The sequence below is a fragment of the Pollachius pollachius genome, assembly GCF_949987615.1.
Source record: "Pollachius pollachius genome assembly, chromosome: 4".
NCBI classification, from domain to species: domain Eukaryota; kingdom Metazoa; phylum Chordata; class Actinopteri; order Gadiformes; family Gadidae; genus Pollachius; species Pollachius pollachius.
In genome coordinates this window covers 34,194,978-34,220,346 of record NC_136937.1, presented here as the reverse complement: position 1 = coordinate 34,220,346, position 25,369 = coordinate 34,194,978, and the positions used below count along the sequence as shown (strand labels likewise).

At 41.7% G+C, this 25,369-nt stretch overlaps 3 protein-coding genes and 1 long non-coding RNA gene across 20 annotated transcripts in view; 1 reads left to right on the top strand and 3 right to left on the bottom strand.

Moving 5' to 3' along the window:
- The window catches only part of LOC307074776 (tripartite motif-containing protein 16-like), a 33,259-nt gene extending 25,888 nt beyond the window's left edge, over positions 1–7,371 (bottom strand). For both annotated transcript variants that reach the window (XM_079735118.1, XM_079735115.1), the window contains exon 1: positions 7,341–7,371. The gene's annotated coding sequence lies outside the window, so the exon portion shown is untranslated. The remainder of the gene's footprint in view (positions 1–7,340) is intronic.
- Positions 1–25,369, bottom strand: part of LOC307074772 (NACHT, LRR and PYD domains-containing protein 3-like) — a 408,596-nt gene that overhangs the window by 79,212 nt on the left and 304,015 nt on the right. The window lies entirely within an intron of this gene.
- On the top strand, positions 4,093–5,351 carry LOC307074783. The gene is made up of 3 exons (XR_013811818.1): positions 4,093–4,203; positions 4,291–4,383; positions 4,543–5,351. It is a non-coding gene; the product is annotated as an uncharacterized lncRNA (long non-coding RNA).
- The window catches only part of prozb (protein Z, vitamin K-dependent plasma glycoprotein b), a gene marked incomplete at both ends in the record, with an annotated part of 17,862 nt that continues 9,152 nt past the window's right edge, over positions 16,660–25,369 (bottom strand). The window contains 4 exons of the mRNA XM_079735603.1: positions 16,660–17,177; positions 19,069–19,189; positions 19,735–19,826; positions 20,694–20,822. Of these exons, the coding sequence (XP_079591729.1) occupies positions 16,660–17,177; positions 19,069–19,189; positions 19,735–19,826; positions 20,694–20,822 (860 nt within the window). The remainder of the gene's footprint in view (positions 17,178–19,068; positions 19,190–19,734; positions 19,827–20,693; positions 20,823–25,369) is intronic.

Genomic DNA, 25,369 nt, shown 5'->3' with positions numbered 1-25,369 from the left:
AACAACAATCAACTTTCTACAGAGACTGATTATTTTAAACACATTGGGACACATTTAAGAAATCGTGAATCTGTTGAATGTGTTTTTAATGATTGTTCATATAAAACAAATATTTACGGTGCTTTTAATACTCACAAGTGGCGAAGACATAGCCCCCACACAATTCATGATTTTAAGCCAGGAATAGTTGATGGACCTGTTGGTAGTTCTGCTGTTGAAGAATCTTTTGAAAGCGGTGCTACTGTACAATCTGATGATGATATAACATCTGAAGAACTTACTAATGAAGAACCAAGAAATTTGACACAATCTATTGAAGTGAAGTTAGCCTCAGTCCTGCTTAAGTTAGAACATTATTTTCTGGTGCCAAGTGTAGCTGTAACCGAACTGCTTGATGAGTTACAATATTTAATTGGTACTGCTTCTGTCCCTGTCGCCCAGAAGACTCTACTGGACTCCTTAAAAAGTAACAATTGCATAGTTGATGAATTTCTTGTAAAAGAGTTAGCGACTGTACTTTGCACTACAAATCCCATTAAAGCTGCAGTAGGGAAGGGCGGTCCTCTCTCGACTGCATGGAAAAGGAAGGCATACTATAGAAAAAACTTTAATGTTGTGGAGCCCATTGAATATTTTTTAGATCGTAAGAATAATAAGACTTTTCAGTATGTGCCATTACTCAAATCCTTGCAGCAACTTTTAAACTGTGAAACAACACTAAATAAGGCTATACATTTGAAGAAAAAACATCCAGTGCAGAGTGATAAACAAGTATACAGATCATTTTGGGATGGACGCCTCTGTAAAAGTAATGCTATTCTCTCAAAAGAATGTGCATTTCTGTGATTTTGTATGTTGACGACTTTGAAATCTGCAATCCCCTCGGGACATCCCGTAAAAAACACAAAATCTGTGCCTTGTATTGGATTTTAGGCAATCTGCCACCTGGTTGTCACTCCTCATTGTCCTCTATCCATTTGGCTGCATTGATCAATAGCAGTGATGTTAAGGTCTATGGTTACGAAAAAGTGTTGGAGCCTTTGATTGCTGATCTCATAACATTGGAACAACATGGGGTTTTTGTGGAAAAGCTGGGGAAAACTTTGAAGGGTACATTGCAGTGTGTTATTGCCGATAACCTTGGCGCGCACAGCATTGCGGGTTTTGTAGAGAGTTTTTCTGGCAGCTATGTTTGCAGGTTTTGTACGGCAGATAGGTCAGAAATTCAGGACAAGGAAGTTGGAGCTGGAGCTTTCTGTCTGAGAACTGAGGAGATACACACAAATCATCTGAAAACCCTTGAAGAAAATTCCTTGAACAACTGTAAGAGTAAATGTGTTCTGTCAGAAAAGCTTACCACTTTCAATGTTACTAGTGGTTTCCCTCCCGACATTGTCCATGATTTATTCGAAGGAATAGTACCGGCTGAAATCTCTCTCTGTCTGACTGTATTCATTTCCAAAAAGTTTTTCACTTTGGTCACTTTAAACAAGGCAATAGAAGATTTTCCCTATAAATGGACTGATAAAACAAATCGGCCCCACTCTGTTCCACTGACGTATGCATCCAGGAAAACCATCGGTGGAAACGCACATGAAAACTGGTGCCTGATAAGATTTTTTCCACTACTGCTTGGACAGAAAGTGCCCACTGATGAACCAGCCTGGAAACTCCTTGGGGATTTGAAGGACATTGTAGAAATTGTTGTATCTCCAGTTCAGACTCAGGAATCAATTGCATATTTGACCTTGAAGATCTCTGAGCACAGAGTTAGATTCAAAGAGGTTTTCCCTGAATCAAACTTTCGACCTAAACACCATTTTTTACAACATTACCCTCACTTAATCTCTGAGTTTGGACCGTTGGTTTCATTATGGACCATGCGCTTCGAATCGAAGCACAGCTTCTTCAAAAGAGTTGTGCGGCATACAACCTGCTTCAAAAATGTGCTTCTGTCCTTAGCACAAAGACACCAGTTTCTCATGGCACATCACCTTCACATGTTGAGTTTTCCTAAATCTCCCCTGGAAGTAGCTAATGTTTCAAGTCTTCCCATTGATGTTTTAAAAGAGGACATAGCATTTGCTCTGAAGCAGAGGCACCCAGAGTTGGATGGTGTATGCCTGGCTAAAAGTGTGACGTACAATGGCCTGAACTACAGGAATGGAATGATCCTAGCTCATGGATCATTGGCAGGGCTGCCTGAATTTGTGGAAATAACCCAGATGATTGTTGTCAAGGATAACCTGCTTTTCATCGTCAGAAAGCTGAGTGCGTGGTACTGGGAACATTACAGGGCATACGAACTGAAACCGTGTCCTACGAGGAAGTTGGAACTGGTTGACCAGAACGAACTCTCAGATCCATACCCATTGGCTGACTACACAATAGGAGGAATGCGGCTGATGACACTCAAAAGATACATACATGTGTAAGGTCAGTCTTAAAGTGGAAAACAACAAAAAAGTCATAAAAAATTTGCTTTTAGGATTTTACTCTCTGACTCCACTAGAATATATTTCCATTATTTATAGTTGCTCTTCACTTTCTCAGAGGATGAAGAAACTTCTTGGAGCAAACAAAACAGTTTAATTCAGATACTTTTCAGTGGCGACGAACAGCCTACTTGAGGAGGTCTTTGTTCAACAGATTCCTTTATAATATTGCGGGAGCCAAATCTACTGCACTCGTTTACTGAGAGAGGGAGCAGGAAAAATATTCTAGTGCATTATATATAATCTCTGTAAATTTAACGTTGAAAATATTAACTATTACAAATATTAAAAAGCAACTCATATTTCTCTCTCTCTTTCTCTCTCTCACAGGGCACCATGACAGAAGACACACCCGTTCGATTGCTGGTTATCCTGAGTGACGACAGCAGTGTGAGAATGGAGCTACACAACGGGATTCCCAATTCACTGGAAGAGTTAATCGATGAGGTCAAGAATGCATGTGGATTAGGGGGATTCATAAGGCTGCAGTACAAGGACACCGATTTTGGGAACATGTTTGTGAATCTGACCTCTACAACTGTAATTAAGGATCTTGCAGTTCTCAAAGTAATCCAGTTAGACCCTGATTCAACTGTTGTCTTGTATGCACTTGATCCCCCAGGGAGTAGCATCCCTTTGGTTGGACTGGACAGTGATGACTCCTCAGTGTCTGCACATACAGACGACACAATACTGCCTAGCAGCCCTTCCTCAGACTCACTAAGGACCCAACAGTGGCCACGACAGTTCCCAATCCCACGCTTCTCCTATGACACAGAATGTCAACTGCAGAGGGGGAATGCAGAGTACATGAGAAGCCAAACTAGACTGACACCTAGCTCAAAAATGCTGTCAGACGTACTGGAGAAAGTAGCTGAAAGTATCTATGCATACACACCATACCCTGAAGATTCTGACTTCAGTGATGTTGCTGAAGCACTGACAAAGAAGCACCCCTGCCTGAAAGAACCAGGGTCTTACAATGAGAGTTATGGTTGGAAGCGCAGGATGAAGATGAAATGGCCAACTACAGGACCCAACTTAAGGCACACGGTACATCTGCTGAGGTCACAGTGAATTCTTTGAAATCCAAGTCTCAAGGGGACTCCTACCCAGCAAAGAATGTCAAGAGACCTAGACGAGCTGAGGCCAATCATTTTCCATCTTTGCCAAATGGTGAGACTACAGGAAGCCTGGAACAAGAGAGGGTTTCTCTTTTGACTGAACTACAGAAAAAAAACAACCGTCAAACAATAAAAGAAAAGATGGCAAAGACGTTTGGATACCGTAGACAAGAAATAGTGCATAAGCAGCCGAGCATTGAAGACATGTTGGAAAGATGGCCAGCACTTTTTCAGATGGAAGAGGTATGTTTTTAGATATAAAGCACCTTAGACCTATTTTTGAGAGGAGAGGGACTTAATATTTTTATTAATGCCAATTAATTAGACATTCATGAAAGATGATTTTTGAACCTTCAAAACATAGGTCTTTACAGAAGAGAATGTATTTAATACACTTTCCTTTCTGCATGCTGTTTTTGTTTCTCCAGATTAATGCTGAGTTCATGCGGGTGACAACAGTTCCCTTGGAGACAAAGTTCTTAGCGCAGTTGGACAAGCACACGTCGAAACTGCTGGAGGTCATCAGGAACAAGGGAGGACGTGTGAAAGAGCAGACCAAGGCAACTTTGCAGGTTTTAGATGAGGTATCTATGTATGAGTTGGTTCTCAGTGGGATCCCTAGTTGAATAGTTGGGGTGTATGTGCTTTTAATAATACCTATTCTTCCTCAGACTGTGGACATCACGATTAGAAGAGAGTGCATCTTCAAATCTTTGATGATCTACCTGGGTGAACCTGTTCATCACCTCATTAAAGAATGCCAGGTAAGGGAATCTCTCACACTAACGCAGACAATACCTATATACCAACTTTTGTTTTAAGATGCAACATAGCACTGTATGTTGTTCAGCATTGACATGCATTGTCTTCAGGAAATGCTCTTTCTAATTGTCCTCATTTGTTGATTTTCTTTGTGTGTGCAGGATATGCAGGAAAATGAAGCAGCCATGGCAATCGTCAGTGGAAACGAGGACATTAAAATCGTCATTGACGGAACAGAGGTCCTCAGAGAGGTGCCCACAATAGCAACGGCTGTTGCTATGTTCTTCGGACTCACCTACGCTCTCAACATAAAATATCCAAAAAATCTGCAGTACACCCTTGAGCTTGTACAAAAAGTCCTGATGGAGCTTGGTCGGAAAAAGATGTCCACAAAAATTCATAGGCTGAATACCCAGCTTTACAGCCAAGAGTAGGCACAGTTGAGTTCCACTCCAACCAAGACTTTGTACCTTTTTTATCTGAGGTTGTTGTTTGAAACTTACACTAGCATAACTGCATTTCTGCTGCATTATTGTAAAAAGAATCTGCCTAAGTTTTCACAGGCATTAGAGGGCATTGTGCTGAAAATGTACCCTTTTATCTGAGGTTGTTGTTTGAAACTTACATTAGCATAACTGCATTTCTGCTGCATTATTGTAAAAAGAATCTGCCTAAGTTTTCACAGGCATTAGAGGGCATTGTGCTGAAAATGTACCCTTTTATCTGAGGTTGTTGTTTGAAACTTACACTAGCATAACTGCATTTCTGCTGCAGTATTGACAAAATAATCTGCCTAAGTTTTCACAGGCACTAATGGGCATTGTGATGAAAACCTGGAGAGCACTGATTTGTTTATTACACTTTTTATTTCAAGGAATTATTCCTTGATGGAATGGTCACTGTTCAGTGGAAAAAAAAAAAAGCCCAAATGTTGTTTGTAACCGTTATGGTTGAGATGTTGAAAAAAAATCTTACTTCAACAATAAAAAATTGTGTTGAAAAGGAATGGCTTCTGAGTGTAAATCAAAAGGTATTAAAATTATTTTTTTTAATTCAGGTCTATAAATATTAAATTATGATGACTTAAAATTTTTATTTGAGACAACTTAAAAAAAATAGTTTGCTCCCATATTTAAAAGTTGTTTAAATGAATTTAAAATATTCAGGTTGAACCAAGTATATTATTTATATTCAGTAATAAAACCAATGTATTTATTTTAATTTAGTAAAATCTGAAATAATTGCTTTGGTTCAACCTTCAGAAATGGGTTTACATGACGTTAAATATTTCAGGTCAAATCAAATTAATTATTTATATTGCATGAAACTACAATATTAGGTGTGATCGATTACCTCAATTTTTTTTATTTGATCCAATGTTTAATTTTTTTCAGTGTGTGCAGCCCAAGACTAAATCTAGCTGCCAAAATGCCTTCAAAACGAGAGCTGGTTAATTGTGAAAAATGCATTAAACTGTAATCAGAAAACGCGGTTATATGCTTATAGACCCCCATAGTATCTGTGGTATAAAGGCTGGGACGAATTTCAAATGATAAATATGTACACTTAATGTTGAAAGTATACCGTCGCGATTCCCATTTAAACAAATGGCGCGGGGACTAGTCTTCACAACAAGAGCTGGTAGGGTGTAAAAAATGCATTAAACTGTAATCAGACAACGCAGTTATACGCTATTATAATGACCTCGCCGGTAACATAACGATGTCCAGTCATGAGTACTTGAAGGAACTTTAATATAACAAACCAGGTCACTGAAACCTGTAACCAACGGCAAAAAGCCACACTAACGACAACCGGTTACCCGGGCAACCCCCCAACCCGGTCCCTTCAACGTGCAAGCCCCCACCCTCCTGTTCTCCCAAGGCCCTCCCCCAGCTGACCTGATGATTCGCCCCCCACACTGATTGACAAGAAGAACATCCAATGCATGCACAGAGAACAACTGGCATAACGGACAACGAAATACAATGCAACACATAACACACAAACTCTTTAAATGTCCCAGGGTCGCTACACTATAGACTCTAGAGTTTCTGGTATAAAGGCTGGGACGAATTTCAAATGATAAATATGTACACTTTATGTTGAAAGTATACTGTCGCGATTCCCATTGAAACGAATTGCGCGGTGACTAGTCTTCACAACAAGAGCTGGTAGGTTGTGAAAAATGTTGTATAAAGGCTGGGATGAATTTCGAATTATAAATATTGTAACGAGCTGGGTTAATGTGGTTCGGTAATTATGCGTTCAGCAGCAATGCAAATGTTCTCATGTGTTGGGTTATGCACTAATGTTAATAGTGGGGGTTAATAAGGGATTGTCTCGCGAGAAGGGGGGACGACAACGTGAGGGAGGGTCCGGAAGCGGCGGGTTGTGGTAGTGAGACCTGTGTTACGGCTGGATGTACGAGTGGTCACGGCCAACAGTGATCGGAGATAAACTGTGGATTTATCAAATAAAGAGCAGGATTGTAAGCCGGACATCGACTGTTTATTCAACGCTGCACCACGTGAGGTGGACGTTACAATATGTACAATGTATCCTTTAAATGCGTCCATGCAACAGATGGCCAATGTGAATAATAGATAGCTCGCTCACTAAACCCATTTGTTTTTTCCCCATTAAACCTGTTGATTTCTGTCTCTCAAAGACTAAAATTCAACGAGAGCGTCCTAGACTCAGTCCTAGAACAGCATACGAGCGAACGAGGCGAACGAGGCGAACGAAGAAGTGGTACAGTTCAGCAACAGTCTGGACTGTCGCTAGTCGCTATGAACATATCACATAAATATTGAACGCAGTGTTCAATTCATCACACGGGTCAGAAAAGCAGTGAAACATGAACTAACGTTGTATTCTCTACAGTAAACTCATTATTATATACCAACAACCTAAAGAAGAGATAAACGGTAGTAAAGTGTCTATAATGTTTTCTTACCTTATCTACTCATCTAATAAAAAATGCGTCCCATGCGGTATGAAGTTATAAATGTAAGGCAAGAAACGGAGGTTACAGTGTTTATAAAACAAGTTAATCAGGTGAAAGGCTTTCAAAGCGGAGAAAGAAAGGCTCCTCGCTGCGACAGAACGTCTGGATGAGGAAGTAACCGAGCTGAAGCGGTTTGACTCACAGAGAGGAGGGGCCGGCCCTCTCAGCGCGGGTCACGTGTTTTCTGGGAAACCGAAAGCTACACAGGGGGCGCGCGCACACACACACACACACACACACGGATCACTGAGTCAACTGTAAAGTCTGCCATATATATATATATTTATTAACCATGTAATAATAGCCTGGGTATGCTATCAGTACATTACTGCATGTCACCACAGACCAACATATCCTGTTCCCTGAGTTTGAGTGCAATGCACTTTAGAATGGGAGCACTTCATGACGCACTTTTTACTCATGTGTTGAATGTTGTTGTTGCGATGTGTGTGTTGCTTGATTGTGTAGTGTTTGTGTGTGTGGGCTGCTTGTGTTTGTTGATTGTGTCTCTTTTTTAGCTACTGTCATGCGCCCCCCCCTTTAAATTGCCCCTCGGGGACGAATAAAGTGATTTGAATTGAATTAGTGATGTGATTCGATATGCTTATTGCATGTTGTTACATGGAGCTCGTCACACTAACAATAAGCTGTTATAACTTTATATCAGTCAGCTGTTATCATGCTCTAAACCATCACACTAGCAATAAGCTGTTATAACTTCAGTCAGCTGTTATCCTGCTCTAAACCATCACACTAACAATAAGCTGTTATAACTTTATATCAGTCAGCTGTTATCCTGCTCTAAACCATCACACTAACAATAAGCTGTTATAACTTTATATCAGTCAGCTGTTATCCTGCTCTAAACCATCACACTAACAATTACCTGGTATAACTTCAGTCAGCTGTTATCCTGCTCTAAACCATCACACTAACAATAAGCTGTTATAACTTTATATCAGTCAGCTGTTATCCTGCTCTAAACCATCACACTAACAATAAGCTGTTATAACTTTATATCAGTCAGCTGTTATCCTGCTCTAAACCATCACACTAACAATAAGCTGTTATAACTTTATATCAGTCAGCTGTTATCCTGCTCTAAACCATCACACTAACAATAAGCTGTTATAACTTTATATCAGTCAGCTGTTATCCTGCTCTAAACCATCACACTAACAATAAGCTGTTATAACTTCAGTCAGCTGTTATCCTGCTCTAAACCATCACAATAACAATAACCTGTTATAACTTCAGTCAGCTATTATCCTGCTCTAAACCATCACAGTAACAATTGTCGGGACTTAATAATTATGTATCTTTTTATATATTAACATCTCCTGACCATATTAATGGTCTTTAACAAAACCTTTGCTGTAATTTCATGAGCACAAAAGCATTGTAATAAACCATTTAGTGACATACGGAAGGCAACGTTTGGTATTTACAGAATGAAGACTGTTTTACCCAACCAATATTACTTATTGATTTATACACTCAACCTTAATAAGTAGAAGTACTAATGTCTGCTGAAACACATGACAGCTCTTTCGATGTAGCCACATCAATATTGTCAGCTGATCATCTGTGTCTCTCAGGGCTTCTGTTGACATGTGAATACTGTTTGATGCAGGAAGAGTTGCATAACATGGGCTATATTGTTCTGATGGTAAATGCTGGTTATTCCTGAATGCAATGCCTTGACCTCACAGGGGCAAACTCTCCTCCAAGAGGCCAGCCGAACCTAAACTACAACCTCGTTCCTCCAACCCCGCCTCCAACAATCAATGCAACGAGCTGCAATTTGTATTTCTCATGGATTTTCTAATTTTTAATTTAATTAACTAACTTTAAAACTATATATTTATTTCTAGAAATATAAATAAATGTCTTGCTCTGTGTAAAAAACATTGCTTTTGTATTTAATCACTTATCATTTGCTGTTATTTAAACAAGCAATGCCTTATAAAGAAGGCGGCATGGAACCATATCATAAATATTACAACAATAATTATAAAATACAAAAAACAATGTTTTCTATTACGTGATTAAAATGCGGTTAGGTATGGTATAAAGTTATAAAAGTATAAATACAAGGGAAGAAACGGAGGATGAAGAGTTCCTAAAACAAGTAAGTCAGAGAAAAGGATTTAAAAGTGGAATTCGAAAAAGATTGAGTTGATGCGATAGACGAGAACGACGAGGAGGTAGCCTCGAACAATGAGGTGCAGTGACGCACTTGGAAGTTTATAGCCTCGAAACTCACAGGACTCGCCCCTCGGTCACGTGCTTTCAGGGAAATCGAAGCCTAGCCTTCATAAACGCACACACGCACGCACGCACACACGATGTATGGTCCTACATCCTACTGTATTTCTCCTGACTTGTAAACGTCAGTCCAAGTAGTCTGAAGACAATCACAGGTTCTTTTTTTTTGTTGTCAGACTATTTGTGTGCAATGAAGAAGTAGTTGTCTGGTTCCAACCCGACTGGTTTCAACATTGTTAAAAATAGTGATGAATAAACACGGACTGTCCCCGCCCTGTGGTGCGATAACGACAGCTGAGCTGTAATCTTCCTCCAACAGAGAGTGTGATCGACTCCAGCTAGAACAGGGGTCAGCAACCTTTTCAACATGCAGTGCCAGTTTGACATTTTCTCGTTAATGAGTGTGCCTTAAGCAACAATATATTAAAAATGAATCTGAATTACGACACAGCGATCAAAAACATTTCCAGAAGACCTGGAATTATACTATTTCCATATAGTCGACAATCATGCATCATTTTTAATGTTTTTTGGGTTGTTATATTTGCAACATGGGCTTACAAATTACAAATTACAACTACATATCAGAAACATTCAGAAACTCATTCAAAAAACATATTTGCACTGTGAGAAATGTAAAAAATGAGAATATATGAGAATGTTGGAACCATCCACATCAATATCTTTAAGACATGTACAGCTTTGCAAAACCATGTGAAGGCGATGCATACAGGCCACTTGCAACAATATTTTAAGTATTTTCTTCTCCATTACTCACAACATAGGTTTAAAAACTATTAATTGATCCCATTTCAGAACACTGCTTTCTGTAACTAATTTAAACATATTTGCACTGGGAGGAAATGCCCAAAACAGAATAAAGTGCAAAAAAAAATGGAAGCAATGATTATGCTGCCGCATTATGCTGTGAATTTTTTTAACAATAATAATAATAATAATATTTTTTTTTTTTTTTTCCCAAGTGTGCCAATGATTATGCTGCCCCGCGCCAGTGGTGGCACGTGTGCCTAGGATTGCCGACCCCTGAGCTAGAAGCTCTCCCTTTTTTGTGCATTCTTCACTTGAAAGAGATAGGTGCATCCACTCAGAGTTCCTACTGGGTTTCACTCAATAAAAAAACTGTTTCCTCTTTATGTTCTTTTATTGAACTCTCAATTGATGGTCAGTTGTAAGTAATTCAGTTGTTAGCAAGGTGAAAAACCTTTGAATCAACAATCCAAAAAAAGGTTGTTTTACAATGTGAAATTAAATGCAAACAGAAAAATATTTTCTTTTCAAATGATTATTTCCCTTAAATAATTAAAAGTGCAAAATAAATTATCCCACTATTAATCATTCTTAATGATATTCAGGGATTTTGTAACCTTAATATTACACTTCTAACTATAAATATATATAATATTTACTTCTTATTTAAATAACATCCTACCATAATCCTTTTAAAGGGGAACTATGCAACTTTTTTGGCTTAATGTACCTTAATAAAAGAGGTTAAGTGTCATTGTGATGGTTCTATAACACTTTATGGGTCGATTGGTCGCTGTTTCGACTCCCCCTAGCGCATCTTGGCGGAAAAAGGGAATGTGCAAGTTCCTGCCGGCGACCCGCCGCCCACTCTCACGGGAGTCTCGGGTCTCGCGAAGCACCGAATTGCTTTACGGCACTACAGACCCACAAACACGGACCCGGCTCACTATAAACACAAGTAGCGAAGGGATTGTTACATTCATCATGGATCAGCCGACTAAAAAGAGACAGAGAAACCCGATGTCGGAGAAACAGAAGAAGAGAAAAGGGAGACTGACCGACAGAGAGGCCAGACACGAGGAAACGTTGGGCGAGCTTCTCAGGAATAGCGTGAACTGAAAGAAAAAGAAGACTGCAAATCGGACGCCGACTTGCCACGGCCGTGTTGCTCTTCAAATTGTAAGTACCCTTGGTGACCTTTGTCCTCTTTGGGTTGTGGCTTCTTGATGTTGATAGTCTCTGTAAAGATGTGTTAGCTCGACCGTTTGGTTGTGAGCCCTGTATGTTTCTAGCTGGGGTGTTAGGTACTCGCTACCAAACACCTTTGTTTTCATGGTTGTCTTGCTGATCGTCTGTCTCGTCCCCCAGATACAGGCTCAATCCCTGGGTCCAGGGTCTAGTTTATTCAGATCACCAGACCGCTGATCGTCTGTCTCGTCCCCCAGATACAGGCTCAATCCCTGAGTCCAGGGTCTAGTTTATTCAGATCACCAGACCGCTGATCGTCTGTCTCGTCCCCCAGATACAGGCTCAATCCCTGGGTCCAGGGTCTAGTTTATTCAGATCACCAGACCGCTGATCGTCTGTCTCGTCCCCCAGATACAGGCTCAATCCCTGGGTCCAGGGTCTAGTTTATTCAGATCACCAGACCGCTGATCGTCTGTCTCGTCCCCCAGATACAGGCTCAATCCCTGGGTCCAGGGTCTAGTTTATTCAGATCACCAGACCGCTGATCGTCTGTCTCGTCCCCCAGATACAGGCTCAATCCCTGAGTCCAGGGTCTAGTTTATTCAGATCACCAGACCGCTGTTCCAACGCCTCAGGGTTTCTAAGAGTGTATATCCTATATCACGTGATCGGTCCGGCCGGCCACACGATGCAGCACCCTGCGCGAGAGCACATCTTCCTCGGTAACAGAACTGTTACGGTACGTGAACCTCCATTATAGCTTTAGTCATGTTATACCTTTGGTGGAGTTTCCCTCTTGTAAATATGTTTGTAAAAATATTGCTTTGTATTTTTTCTTAGTTACAAGCGTTGGCAAACAGCATTGTTATGAGGCTTGAGGATTGATGACCCAGCACGGCTCGGCCGGCCTGCCCCGGTACAGCCACCACCAACACCCGAACCTGTGCGGGTACAAGAGCCACGAGGAGACCCAGAGAACCCTCGAGAAGATGTTACACAGTAGCCGTAAGGCAAAAAACCAACCATGAAGAACTGTCACTTGCATTTCTTTCAATATCCAAAATAAATATTTTTCTAACCAAAGTGTGTATTATTGAACAAACAAATGAAAGAAAGGTGGTTTAAAACCATGTACAATTATATTTATTCACAATGTTTATTTGCAAGCATTTACACGTAAAGGTAAATGTGTCCCTAATCTTCCAGACACTGCATCTGCCTATGACAACTCTCCTGCGGGGACGAGCGACAGCATATTGTCTCATCTCTGAATCCATTTCCCTCTAGTTCCGTACACAAGTGACGTACTTGAGCAGATACATAAATGTAAGATTGCTGAACAAATTGTTCATGCTATCGTTATGTATTATGTTGGCCAACACTGATCGTTCTGTTCAACAACCAAAGATAAAACAATTATAATCTAGGATATATCTCCCCGTCGACTATAAAAAAGGATGGGTTTACTGTAACGCATACACCCTTTCAAAATGTATAACCTTGTCTACTCTTTATGAACATCTACCTCAGACATGGCTCCACGCATTCGCCCGCTTCTTTGAAAATAAACGCACATGGCTGGCGTAGAAGTGGATGGGGAAGGGCCGTCAACGAGTTGTTACGACAGTGTTGTAAAATATCTCCTCCGAAGCTGTAGGGGGAGCTCAAAGCGAGCGCAAACCAAGAAAACAGCGAAGAAGTGGCCAAAGTTGCATAGTTCCCCTTTAAATATGAGCTCAATAGACAATCATGTACCATAATTCAATCCGTTTCATTTAAACAATCATATTATCAATGAAAGTCCATACATCGACCACGCTGGCATTTAAAGGGTTAACCCAAGCATTGCTGACCGGCCCCGTGCCTAACGCTATCTACCAGTCTTCGTTGATGAGCTCGGTTTCTTACCGCCTGCCCCTCTGGTGTTTGCAGTTGGTTGAACGGGATTGCCATGTTTTGGAATGGACGAGCACTAAACTTTTTAGTTGCCGTTCAAGATACTTCCGTGTTTTGGTGTTGTGTTCTGCCCGTTTTATAGTCCGAGCGCAACATGGACAACTGGACAATGGTTTCTTCCGGTTTGTGGGTTTATTTTGGTCATTCCTTTGGTTTGACATGACGATATAGGCTACCTGTTTATAATCCGAGAAATGCTCCCATCCAAAATGCATGTGTTTACATTTCGTTCTGTGCAGTAGGCCTGTAATAAAGTCGGACAATCGTATTCTGGGACACGATTCATTAGATTAATCTTCGTGAGCAAGAGCAGGAAATGTTTTTGAGGGGGTCTGCTGAAAAAAAGGGAAAATATCCCTAATACACTACATTTACCCTTTGATGCATTTGTTGTTTTGAAACATACATAACTAGAGCACTGTAAATCAAATCAAATACAAAGCACTGGTGCACTGTACTAATGCTTGCTCTGGTACACGATTCAATAGAGTAACATTCGTAAACCAACTTAATCTCCGGATGTTTGTGATAAACTGGAGGGAGGATGACGGTAGAAAATCCTCTAATAATCCTCCTAATCATTATTTAAGAGCCCCCCTGGATCGGCTGGCAAAGTCATAGTCACGCTGATTACAGCTGCATTTTAAATGCGTACGGTTCTTACAGGATAGCCAAGCAACTGCGATTTTACATAATTTGATGTTTGCTGTAGATTAAACTAGCGACTGTAGCAGGGAAATGTAAAAAACATTAGAACAGAAAAACACTGTCTGACAGGGACCATTTTTGTGCATAATACTCTGCCTATGCTTGTGGCAGTAATCCAATTATGGTGCATTATTTTTAGGATTTATAGGGCTACTTGTAGTGAAGTATTTTAGCCCAGTGTGGAATCTACAGCTGATCACTTTCACTGGCTAAGAAAAATGAATCCGAACAGTTGAACATCTGAATTGATCCTGAAAGCCTATTTCCTGAAATAATTCAATTGTATGCCGTTTTAGGCCATCTCACTAATGGTCACTTGATTGTTTTTAAGCTCACCATGTCCAGTTTTCAGAATTCAAAACATTTATTCACAAATATGTTCTATTTTCTGCCAAGCGGAGCCAGCCAGTCCTGTGCGCGTGTGCAAATTAGCCATGTGCGCCAAACAGAAGAAAGACGCAATGTATAGAACTGATTGTTGTGCATAAGACGAGTGTGTGCGAATGTGCGTATGTCCTTTCCGGCTTCGGCATACTGCATGGTTAGTTATGGTTTGTTGTGGTCTTGCTGAAACAGCCTAGCCATGTTGTTGGAGAAGTTGGAGTGATTGTGTACGTGCGTGTGCGTGTGTGTGTGAGAGAGAGAGCGAGAGAGAGAGAGAGAGAGACACATCTCAATATATAGCCTCACAAATATAACCCTGTATTAGACACAAATGTATTTTCCACTAGCTAGTAGGGGTCATTACATTGTAGTGAAACTAGACAACACAGCTATAGGTTACGGTGTAACAAGGCAGGAAGTGCAGCCCTCGTCATAGACCTCTGAAGAACAAGTCCCACCTCAGAGGCTCCTGGTTCCATCGGATAAATGCCTATGGGAAACAACATGGGGTTTTTGAATGATCGTACATAACAAACTCTAGGTGGCGAAGAAGTAAAAGCTGCTCACGTTCTGAACTACACACTTTTTCCATCTAGATTCCACTTGGGTTTTGGATTGTCGGTGCCGTTAAAGTAGTTAACTATTATGAAGAAGCATTAACGGCACAGACAATCCAGGCGGGACTTATTCTTCAGAGGTCTATTGCATTACTTTGGTCTGGTATGTCTCTTAACTGATTGGTTACAAAGCCTTCAAATTTAGTGGTCGAGCAAAAAAGAGGGAGGGGCTCATTTTGCACATTAACAGTTCGGCAGCGGCTCAGAGCGCTTAAACCATTCCGGCCCGTGCGGATTCTGTACCGATTCCGTGGTCAGTCGACAGGTCATTAAGGAGCAGGTAGGGGTTAGATAGTACAGAGACAGGTCATTAAGGAGCAGATAGGGGTTAGACAGTACAGAGACAGGTCGTTAAGGAGCAGGTAGGGGTTAGACAGTACAGAGACAGGTCATTAAGGAGCAGGTAGGGGTTAGACAGTACAGAGACAGGTCATTAAGGAGCAGGTAGGGGTTAGACAGTACAGAGACAGGTCGTTAAGGAGCAGGTAGGGGTTAGACAGTACAGAGACAGGTCATTAAGGAGCAGGTAGGGGTTAGACAGTACAGAGACAGGTCATTAAGGAGCAAGTAGGGGTTAGACAGTTCAGAGACAGGTCATTAAGGAGCAGGTAGGGGTTAGACAGTACAGAGACAGGTCATTAAGGAGCAGGTAGGGGTTAGACAGTACAGAGACAGGTCATTAAGGAGCAGGTAGGGGTTAGACAGTACAGAGACAGGTCATTAAGGAGCAGGTAGGGGTTAGACAGTACAGAGACAGGTCATTAAGGAGGGGGTAGGGGTTAGACAGTACAGAGACAGGTCATTAAGGAGCAGGTAGGGGTTAGACAGTAAGACAGGTCATTAAGGAGCAGGTAGGGGTTAGACAGTTCAGAGACAGGTCATTAAGGAGCAGGTAGGGGTTAGACAGTAAGACAGGTCATTAAGGAGCAGGTAGGGGTTGGACAGTTCAAAGACAGGTCATTAAGGAGCAGGTAGGGGTTAGACAGTTCAGAGACAGGTCATTAAGGAGGAGGTAGGGGTTAGACAGGTCGTTAAGGAGCAGGTAGGGGTTAGGGTTCCATACCAGAACCTTGTGCTGTAAACAGGGGCGTAGGAATGAGTTTAACATTGGGGGGGACACATATCGGAAACCTGACAGATCCGGTATAATTTTTAGATGGGACAAATGCGCCTCTCTCCGATATTGGAGGGGACACGTCCCCTCCGTCCCCCCCGGTTCCTACGCCCTTGGCTGTAACTATCAGGCTCAACGTGTTCAGGAATAAATAACAGACAACAACATGTGTGTTCATTGAGTTTATCGGTCCGGTCTGAGTCGTCTCCAGAGGCTGAACCTGCTACAGTGAGGAGGTACTGAACTAACGAGGTCAGTGGGGGGGTCAGTGCACCTCCTCCTGGAGTCTCTGGACGCGCTCCAGCGTGGCACCGATCCACGGCAGGAAGCGGGACAGCTTGGTGAAGAGCAGGCCCCGCCCCTGGCCCCGCCCCCCGGGGGGGAGGGGCAGCAGCAGCCCGGTGAGGAAGGCGGTGCCGTGACGGCGCGACGCCACCGGGGACGCGCGCCAGCGCCGCTCCGCCTCCTGCGGGCCGGGCCGGGCGGGGGGGCCGGCCATGCAGAACATCTTGTTGCTGATTGGCTGAGAGGTGTTGAGGAGGCGGCGGCAGGCGTCCAGGGTCACGTAGGTCACGACCTCCGACCCCAGCCACGTCAGGCCGGGGCTCCCAGCATGCATCAGGACGTTCTCACTGAAGTCCTTGGTGGGCAAGCAGAGCGGGAAGAGGGAGGGGCCAAAGAGCAGGGGCGTGGCCAGGTGGAGGACCACCAGGTCGTTGTCATGGAGACCCGCCTGGAAGCCGCGGTGCAGGAAGGCGCTGAGGACGGAGACCGCCTGACCACCTGAGGAGGCCGTCATTACAGCTAGCTGTTATTATAACCTGTTGATACTGTTATAACCTGTTAATACTGTTGTTATAACCTGTTAATACTGTTGTTATAACCTGTTAATACTGTTATAACCTGTTAATACTGTTATAACCTGATAATACTGTAATTATAACCTGTTAATACTGTTATACCATGTTAATACTGTTGTTTTAACCTGTTGATACTGGATTATAACCTCTTAATACTGTTATAACCTGTTAATACTGTTGTTTTAACCTGTTGATACTGTTATAACATGTTAATACTGTAGTATAACCTGTTAATACTGTTATTATAACCTGTTAATACTGTTATAACCTGTTAATATGGTAATTATAACCTGTTAATACAGTTGTTTTAACCTGTTGATACTGTAATTATAACCTGGTTATACTGTTATTATAACCTGTTAATACTGTAATTATAACCTGTTAATGCTGTTATAAATTGTTAATACTGTATTATAACCTGTTAATACTGTTGTTATAACATGTTAGTAATGTTATTGTAACCTGTTAATACTGTTATTACAACCTGTTAATAATGTTATTATAACCTGTTAATACTGTTGTTTTAACCTGTTGATACTGTTATAACATGTTAATACTGTTGTTTTAACCTGTTGATACTGTATTATAACCTGTTAATACTGTTATTATAACCTGTTAATACTGTTATAACCTGTTAATATGGTAATTATAACCTGTTAATACTGTTAAAACCTGTTAATACAGTTGTTTTAACCTGTTGATACTGTTATTATAACCTGTTAATACTGTTATAACCTGTTAATATGGTAATTATAACCTGTTAATGCTGTTATAAATTGTTAATACTGTATTATAACCTGTTAATACTGTTGTTATAACATGTTAATACTGTTATTACAACCTGTCAATAATGTTAATATAACATGTTAATACTATATTATAACCTGTTAATACTGTTGTTATAACATGTTAGTAATGTTATTGTAACCTGTTAATACTGTTATTACAACCTGTTAATAATGTTATTATAACATGTTAATACTGTATTATAACCTGTTAATACTGTTGTTATAACATGTTAATAATGTTAGTGTAACCTGTTAATACTGTATAATAACATGTTAATACTGTTATTATAAACTGTTAATGCTGTATTAAAACATGCTAACACTGTATTAGAACATGCTAACACTGTATTATAACCTTTTAATACTGTTATTATAACCTGTTTATACTGTAATTATAACCCGTTAATACTGTATTATAACCTGTTAATACTGCTATGACATGTTAATACTGTTATTACACGTTAATACTGTGTTATAACCTGTTAATACTTTATTAAGACCTGTTAATACTATATTATAACATGTTATTACTGTATTATAACATGTTACTTCTGTATTATAACATGTCAATATTGTACTATAACATGTTAATACTGTTATAATGTGCTAATACTATATTATAACCTGTAAGTACTGTTATAACCTGTTACTACTGTTATAACATATTAATACTATTATAACATGGTAATTCTGTATTGTCACAAGTTTATACTGTATTATAACCTTTTAATACTGTATTAAAACCTGTTAATATTGTATAGTACATGTTAATACCGTTATAACATGTTAATACTGAATTATAACATAATGTACATTACTGTACAATATGTACTTTCATTGTAACATCTTGCAACTGCTATTATACTTTGGAAGTACTGTTAGAACTAATTAATACGTTTTTATAACATGTGAATTCTGCATCGTAACATGTTAACACTATATTATAGCATAATAATAATGTATTATTTCATGTTAATACTGTATTTTAACATGTTACTGTGTTATGCATGTTACTGTGGGTCTAACCCTGGTGAACACGCAGGCTTGTGGCTCTTCCTGTGTAACAGCTCGCGGAGGTCAGGATGGCAACGCCCCCTAGGACCACGCCCTGACATAGCTCCTCCCCCTTGTTGTCCAACAGCAACACCTGACAACATTACAACAATAGTTTGAATACTAATGATGCATAGATACATAGCATATATATAGCATATATATAGTACTAATATAAATATATAACGCCTGTATATGTAGATATAATATACTTAATAGATAATACTAATACATATCTATAACCCCTGTATACGTATAATATACCATTATTGATAATGCCAATATTAACATAAATATATAACGCCTGTACGTGTATACATATTATATCATTATAGATAATTCTAATATAAATATATAACGCCTGTATATGTAGATATAATATACTTAATAGATAATACTAATACATATCTATAACGCCTGTATACCTATAATATACCATTATTGATAATGCTAATATTAACATAAATATATAACGCCTGTACGTGTATACATATAATATCATTATAGATAATTCTAATATAAATATATAGCGCCTATATATGCGTAAATAATGAATCATAATAGATGCCTTAGTCGTGGGTCTCTTTTCTGATAGGCTGGGATAAGAGGTGGGGGGCTGTGACTGGCTGAGGGACCTACCTGCCACGGACAGCGTCCATCAGAGCAGGGGGGCGGGGCATGGGCTGTTACGGTCTCATTGCTCGGCAACCATTGTCCACATGGATACTCAGCTGGTGAGACAGGTGTATCATACTGTCAGACAGACAGGTGGATCTTACTGTCAGACAGACAGGAGTACTATACTGTCAGACAGACAGGTGTATCATACTGTCAGACAGACAGCTGGATCTTACTGTCAACCAGACAGGAGTACCATACTGTCAGACAGACAGGTGTATCATACTGTCAGACAGACAGGTGGATCTTACTGTCAGACAGACAGGAGTACCATACTGTCAGACAGACAGGTGTATCATACTGTCAGACAGACAGGTGGATCTTACTGTCAGACAGACAGGAGTATCATACTGTCATACAGACAGGTGGATCCTACTGTCAGCCAGACAGGAGTATCATACTGTCAGATAGACAGGTGGATCTTACTGTCAGACAGACAGGAGTATCATGCTGTCAGACAGACAGGTGGATCTTACTGTCAGACAGACAGGAGTGCCATACTGTCAGACAGACAGGTGTATCATACTGTCAGACAGACAGGAGTACCATACTGTCAGACAGACAGGTGTATCATACTGTCAGGGAGACAGGTGTATCAAATTGTCAGGTAGACAGGTGTATGATACTGTCAGACAGACAGGTGGATCATACTGTCAGTCAGACAGACAGGAGTGCCATACTGTCAGACAGACAGGTGTATCATACTGTCAGACAGACAGGAGTACCATACTGTCAGACAGCCAGGTGTATCATACTGTCAGGTAGACAGGAGTACCATACTGTCAGACAGAGGTGTACGATACTGTCAGACAGGCAGGTGTATCAAACTGTCAGAAAGACAGGTGGATCTTACTGTCAGACAGACAGGTGAGCATCACACAGACAGGTATGAGTCAGACAGACAGACAGGTTCCGCTCACCGTGGGGCAGACAGGTCTTCTTGTCAGTCTGTAGTGTGAATCCCTCGGTGCACGAACAGATCGGCTCATCGTTCCAAACTTTACAGAACTGATGACAGGAACCAGGACCGTCCACAGTACAGCGCACCTCTGACACACACACACACACACACACATACAGAGAGACAGACACACACAAAAACTCGTAGTGCCCTGAGGAGGTGATACCTGCTATAGTGGCTTGAGGGGAGGTGATACCTGATCTAGTGATTTGAGGAGGTGATACCTGCTATAGTGACTTGAAGGGAGGTGATACCTGCTCTAGTGACTTGAGGAGATTGTACCTGCTATACACGGGTATCATGTGACGTCACAGCGTAAAGCCGGCGCCATCTTTAGGACCGCCCAGTGACCGAAAGTAAACGGTACAAATGCCTTCTATCTGCTGTGCCGTGGGCTGTGATAACAGTAAGTCAAAAAAAACGGGACATACGTTTTATAACATTCCCAAAAACACAGAAAGGAGACATAAGTGGTTAGCTGCCATTAAAAGGGATCACTGGACTCCGACAGAACACTCCAGACTGTGCAATGAACACTTCATTTCGGGTAAGTTAACTCCTTACCTGACGTTAGCTATCAAACCTGAGATGATACAATGACATGCCACACAAAAATGTTGATGATGACAGTGATTCACAAAATAATCATCTATATTGCATTATTTGATTTTTGGTCGAGTAACATTACTTATTTCTGGTAGAGATGTAACAAGGCTACACTGGGCAGTAACTGAATTGTTCCGTTCGCGTTGCGTCTGATGTAACAATTACCTTCTGCTATGATCAGCTGTGATGAAACTAGTTTTCTAAAACTATTTTTTGCGCGTTGCGAACGTTCACTTACACGTAGCCCACCTGTTAGTCTCACACACGGTTCATTAATCTGTCTAAGGGTCAGATACAGGAAATCTTTCCTGCCACATGCCATCACACTGTACAATAACAGCTGAAACTCATGTCATAATAATAATAAGAATAATACAGTCTCAAAGCACCTTATATGTTTTATCTGTTCACTTGCACCTTATATTTCTACTTTGCACTACAATTATACTGCTTATTTATACATTTATCTATGTATCTATCTAATGTGTCACTATATCTCATTCTACCACTGTAGGTCACAAGAGTGAGAATCCATTGCACCCCGACTATGTGCCAAGTTTGTTTGATTATCTCACACCTGAGCAACGCAAAAGAAAAAGAAATAGCTACAGCAAATCTGAGCAAATCCAAGCTGTCAAAAGAAAGAGAAGGACGCATGATGTTGGACCTGTGGCACCCTGTGATGACACCTCAGCTCAGGAGGGTAGAGGTCAGACAGCTGATCACAACTAGCGATTTCAGCGGGGTCAGTAATTGATTGGGAAGTAAATGTGGATCAAAACTTAAAATATCAATTTTTTGGGAATAGCGTTGCATTTCTTCATCAGATAGATGAGAGATCATCTGATTAACGGTAGCCAACGCCATTTCACCTGGACTCGGTTGTTGGCGCTATGGTCCTAAAGATGGCCGTCACAACAAAAAGGTCACGTGATTGATACCCATGTATAGTGACTTGAGGAGGAGGTACCTGCTATAGTGACTTGAGGAGGTGATACCTGCTATAGTGACTCGAGGAGGTGATACCTGCTATAGTGACTTGAGGCGGTGATACCTGCTATAGTGACTTGAGGAGGTGATACCTGCATAGTGACCTGAGGAGGTGATACCTGCTATAGTGACTCAAGGGGAGGTGATACCTGCTATAGTGGCTTGAGGAGTTGATACCTGCTATAGTGAGTTGAGGGGAGGTGATACCTGCTATAGTGACTTGAGGAGGTGATACCTGCTATAATGACTTGAGGAGGTGATACCTGCTATAGTGACTTGAGGGGAGGTGATACCTGCTTTAGTGACTTGAGGAGGTGATACCTGCTATAGTGACTTGAGGAGGAGATTCCTGCTATAGTGACTTGAGGAGGTGATACCTGCCATAGTGACCTGAGGAGGTGATACCTGCTATAGTGACTTGAGGAGGTGATACCTGCTATAGTGACTTGAGGAGGTGATACCTGCTATAGTGACTTGAGGAGGTGATACCTGCTATAGTGACTTGAGGCGGTGATACCTGCTATAGTGACTTGAGGAGGTGATACCTGCTATAGTGACCTGAGGAGGTGATACCTGCTATAGTGACTCAAGGGGAGGTGATACCTGCTATAGTGGCTTGAGGAGTTGATACCTGCTATAGTGAGTTGAGGGGAGGTGATACCTGCTATAGTGACTTGAGGAGGTGATACCTGCTATAATGACTTGAGGAGGTGATACCTGCTATAGTGACTTGAGGGGAGGTGATACCTGCTTTAGTGACTTGAGGAGGTGATACCTGCTATAGTGACTTGAGGAGGAGATTCCTGCTATAGTGACTTGAGGAGGTGATACCTGCTATAGTGACTCGAGGAGGTGATACCTGCTATAGTGACTTGAAGAGGTGATACCTGCTATAGTGACCTGAGGAGGTGATACCTGCTATAGTGACGGAAGGGGAGGTGATACCTGCTATAGTGACTTGAGGAGGTGATTCCTGCTATAGTGACTTGAGGAGGTGATACCTGCTACAGTGACTCTAGGGAAGGTGGTACCTGCTATAGTGACTCGAGGGGAGGTGATACCTGCTATAGTGACTTGAGGGGAGGTGATACCTGCTATAGTGACTTGAGGGGAGGTGATACCTGCTTTAGTGACTTGAGGGGAGGTGATACCTGCTATAGTGACTTGAGGAGGTGATACCTGCCATAGTGACTTGAGGAGGTGATACCTGCTATAATGACTTGAGGAGGTGATACCTGCTATAGTGACTCGAGGAGATGATACCTGCTATAGTGACTTGAGGGGAGGTGATACCTGCTATAGTGACTTGAGGAGGTGATACCTGCTATAGTGACTTGAGGGGAGGTGATACCTGCTATAGTGACTTGAGGAGGTGATACCTGCTACAGTGACTTGAGGAGGTGATACCTGCTATAGTGACTTGAGGGGAGGTGATACCTGCTACAGTGACTTGCGGAGGTGATACCTGCTACAGTGACTTGAGGAGGTGATTCCTGCTATAGTAACTTGAGGAGGTGATACCTGCTACAGTGACTTGAGGGGAGGTGATACCTGCTATAGTGACTTGAGGGGAGGTGATACCTGCTATAGTGACTTGAGGGGAGGTGATACCTGCTTTAGTGACTTGAGGGGAGGTGATACCTGCTATAGTGACTTGAGGAGGTGATACCTGCCATAGTGACTTGAGGAGGTGATACCTGCTATAATGACTTGAGGAGGTGATACCTGCTATAGTGACTCGAGGAGGTGATACCTGCTATAGTGACTTGAGGGGAGGTGATACCTGCTATAGTGACTTGAGGAGGTGATACCTGCTATAGTGACTTGAGGGGAGGTGATACCTGCTATAGTGACTTGAGGAGGTGATACCTGCTACAGTGACTTGAGGAGGTGATACCTGCTATAGTGACTTGAGGGGAGGTGATACCTGCTACAGTGACTTGAGGAGGTGATACCTGCTATAGTGACTCGAGGAGGTAGTACCTGCTATAGTGACTTGAGGGGAGGTGATACCTGCTATAGTGACTTGAGGAGGTGATACCTGCTATAGTGACTTGAGGCGGTGATACCTGCTATAGTGACTTGAGGAGGTGATACCTGCTATAGTGACTTGAGGAGGAGATTCCTGCTATAGTGACTTGAGGAGGTGATACCTGCTATAGTGACTTGAGGAGGTGATACCTGCTATAGTGACTTGAGGAGGTGATACCTGCTATAGTGACCTGAGGAGGTGATACCTGCTATAGTGACGGAAGGGGAGGTGATACCTGCTACAGTGACTTGAGGGGAGGTGATACCTGCTACAGTGACTCTAGGGAAGGTGATACCTGCTATAGTGACTTGAGGGGAGGTGATACCTGCTTTAGTGACTTGAGGGGAGGTGACACCTGCTATAGTGACTTGAGGAGGTAATACCTGCTATAGTGACTTGAGGGGAGGTTATACCTGCCATAGTGACTTGAGGAGGTGATACCTGCTACAGTGACTTGAGGAGGTGATACCTGCTATAGTGACTTGAGAGGAGGTGATACCTGCTACAGTGACTTGAGGAGGTGATACCTGCTATAGTGACTTGAGGGGAGGTGATACCTGCTATAGTGACTTGAGGAGGTGATACCTGCTATAGTGACCTGAGGAGGTGATACCTGCTATAGTGACTCAAGGGGAGGTGATACCTGCTATAGTGGCTTGAGGAGTTGATACCTGCTATAGTGAGTTGAGGGGAGGTGATACCTGCTATAGTGACTTGAGGAGGTGATACCTGCTATAGTGACTTGAGGGGAGGTGATACCTACTTTAGTGACTTGAGGAGGTGATACCTGCTATAGTGACTTGAGGAGGAGATTCCTGCTATAGTGACTTGAGGAGGTGATACCTGCTATAGTGACTCGAGGAGGTGACACCTGCTATAGTGACTTGAGGGGAGGTGATACCTGCTATAGTGACTTGAGGAGGTGATACCTGCTATAGTGACTTGAGGAGGTGATACCTGCTATAGTGACTTGAGGAGGTGATACCTGCTATAGTGACTTGAGGAGG